Genomic DNA, 2667 nt, shown 5'->3' on the forward strand with positions numbered 1-2667 from the left:
CTCCACAGGGCAAATATTGTACCTTAATGGAAAAGTTAATTTCTGACCCTGATGTGGCGCATTTTACTGTGACCAAAAATGATGCTAGAGTTGCAGTATGTAAAATTTGTTCGCTTGAAAGCATCAAGAGAGGCTCATTGGCCAAATAATTTTTCTGGTCTCATTTATCACCTAAGAACAGAAAGAACCCTGAATACCAAGTTCAATTATCTAAACTTTTTTATTTTGGTTAAAAAAAATCACTAATAATCTACATGGCTGCACAATCCCATGTACAGTCTAGCGTTTCTCAACCAGGGGTCCGTGCACAAAGAAAAAATAAGACTCACATCCACTTCAGACAGGGTCTGAGTCCAGCGGTAGTTTGAAAGATCTGCTCCGTTTCCAGCATTGGGCTTTATCTTGTCTTTGTCCTTTTCATCTTCCTCTCCTTCTGAGTCCGACTGACACACACATTACACACACACACACACCAGTGAGCATTAGACAGTAATCTAGAGCCGCTCAAATATACATCATCAGTTCACTTTTCACTCGTATATTTAACAATAATGAAATAAACCCCACTTACCCCTTTTTTGTCTTTTTCTGATGTATCGCCGTCTGTTTTCTCAGGTACTTCTGCATTTGTCTTTTCTTCTTTTGTCTGAGAAATGATGAAAGTTACAGATAAATCACATCCGATGCTTGCATGTTTTTAAAGGGACACTTTCCCAAACGTATGAACGTGGTATGAATGTCAATGGGTTAAATGTGCTCTCACTTGATTTAATTGTGCCTGGAGTCTCTCGGCCTCCTCATCTGTGAGTTCTTTGATTCTGGGCTCCTCTGCATCCGGCTTGCTCGTCTTCTCCTCTTCCTTCAGTTTAGCAGCTCTGTCGGTCTTCTCTTTCTTCTCCTTCTCTTGTCTGGACTGTTTCTCTTTCTGGGCTTTGAGGGCGAGCTGATTGTGATGAGCAAACGCCTCTTTAACCAGCTATAGGACAAAAGAAAGGAACGCAGATCAATCATTGATTGGTGCTCAATATATGCAGAATTTGAATACAAATAATTAAATGAATGACAAAAATTTATTTTGTTTTTCAAATTTACTGTGGCTTCAGAAAACTAGAAACACCTATAAACAGTTGTACGGGCTACTGTTATGCAGCTTTTATGGAGCTTGACAGACTGAATTACAATTTATTTTAATTCTGTGGAAAAGAGCAGCTCTGACATTCTGCTAAACATCTTTTAATAACATACAGGTCTGCAAGGACTGAATGATTTCTATACACTATGATTCATAAGTTTGTGGTTGGCAAGATTTTTTTTTTTTATGTTTTTGAAAGGAGTCTCTTATTTTCACCAAAACTTCATTTTTTTTTTTACCAAAAATACAGTGAAAACAGTATTATTTTGAAATAATATTACAATTTGTTTTCTAGGATAATATATTTTAAAATGTATAATTTATTCCTGTGATCAAAGCTGAATTTTCAGCATTATTACTCCAGTCTTTGTGTCACATGATCCTTCAGAAATCAGTATAATATGCTGATTATTATTTTTTTCTCTTTAGTCTTATTTAATTGTTCTTTCTGTTCTCGCGTCATATTTATATGCATGTACCAAGAGCTCCTAAAAAAAGCACAACAAATTCCTTGTCTGTTTGCACACACTTGGCGAATAAAGCTAATTCTGATTCTGATTCTTCTGATTTGCTGCTCAAGAAACATTTCTGATTATTATCACTGTTGAAAACAGTTGTGCTGCTTCATATTTTTGTGGAAACCGTGACACTTTTTTATTTTTCAGGATTATTTGATGAAAAGAACGTTCAAAAGAATAATAGAAATCTTTTTAACATTATAAATGTCTTTACTGTCACTTCTGATTAATGTAATGCATCTTCACTGAATAAAAGTTTTCATTTTTATTCAAAGAAATACATCTTATTGACAATATCTCACTGGTAGTGCAAAATACATTTATTATATATTTATTTTTTTCCATATTGATGGCAGAATATTTTAACTGTTGGGTGAACTATTCCTCTAAGAAAAACAAAAACATTAAATCATTTTCTATATATTTCTGGAAATATATAGAAAGGGGACATGACTTAAAATCTTAGTCAATACAGCTGACAGCAAATTCAGTCCAAATCCAAACAGTGTTGCCAGATTGGGCGGTTTTGAATTTGATTGAGCGGTTAAAATTGGCTTGGGCGAGTGGACAAAATTTGGGCTGGTTTGGGGTCAGTTTGACGGTTTTCAAACATATAAATTGCATAGGCTAATTGTTTAACAAAACAAGCCCAAGTATGTATAGCCTACTGCATCCAATCAGTCATCATAACGTTACTACACACACACACACACTGCAGAGGCGCTGGTGCTGATGTAAACGTCGACAGCCGCACTTATCACGAGGGCTCAGCAGACAGACTAATTATAGACAGATTCATGAGTGACAAGTTTTTAGCGTGATAAGTGATAACGTATCTGATTTTGAATGTAGTATGACTGTATATTCAAGTAATCACAATGCCTAAATATAAGTTAAAGAGTGGGAGAGTGACTCAACTCTCAAAACGTGAATTATTGTGGAGATGACACGAAGGCTCTATCACTGCAACTCCGAAATCAGAGCACATTTGAATTAATCATAACCGAAACTAAATAT

The 2667-nt window shown here is 35.4% G+C and overlaps 1 protein-coding gene across 1 annotated transcript in view; it reads right to left on the minus strand.

The window, feature by feature from the left end:
• Positions 1–254: 254 nt before the first annotated feature.
• Positions 255–2667, minus strand: part of LOC107729000 (nuclear migration protein nudC-like) — a gene marked incomplete at its 3' end in the record, with an annotated part of 11116 nt that continues 8703 nt past the window's right edge. Inside the window, exons 2-4 of the mRNA XM_016539350.1 lie at positions 764–976; positions 572–646; positions 255–443 (exon numbers count right to left, since the gene is read on the minus strand). Coding sequence (XP_016394836.1) covers positions 255–443; positions 572–646; positions 764–976 — 477 coding nt within the window. The remainder of the gene's footprint in view (positions 444–571; positions 647–763; positions 977–2667) is intronic.

This window comes from Sinocyclocheilus rhinocerous, unplaced genomic scaffold, assembly GCF_001515625.1.
Source record: "Sinocyclocheilus rhinocerous isolate Xijiao unplaced genomic scaffold, SAMN03320098_v1.1 scaffold19816, whole genome shotgun sequence".
Classification (NCBI taxonomy): domain Eukaryota; kingdom Metazoa; phylum Chordata; class Actinopteri; order Cypriniformes; family Cyprinidae; genus Sinocyclocheilus; species Sinocyclocheilus rhinocerous.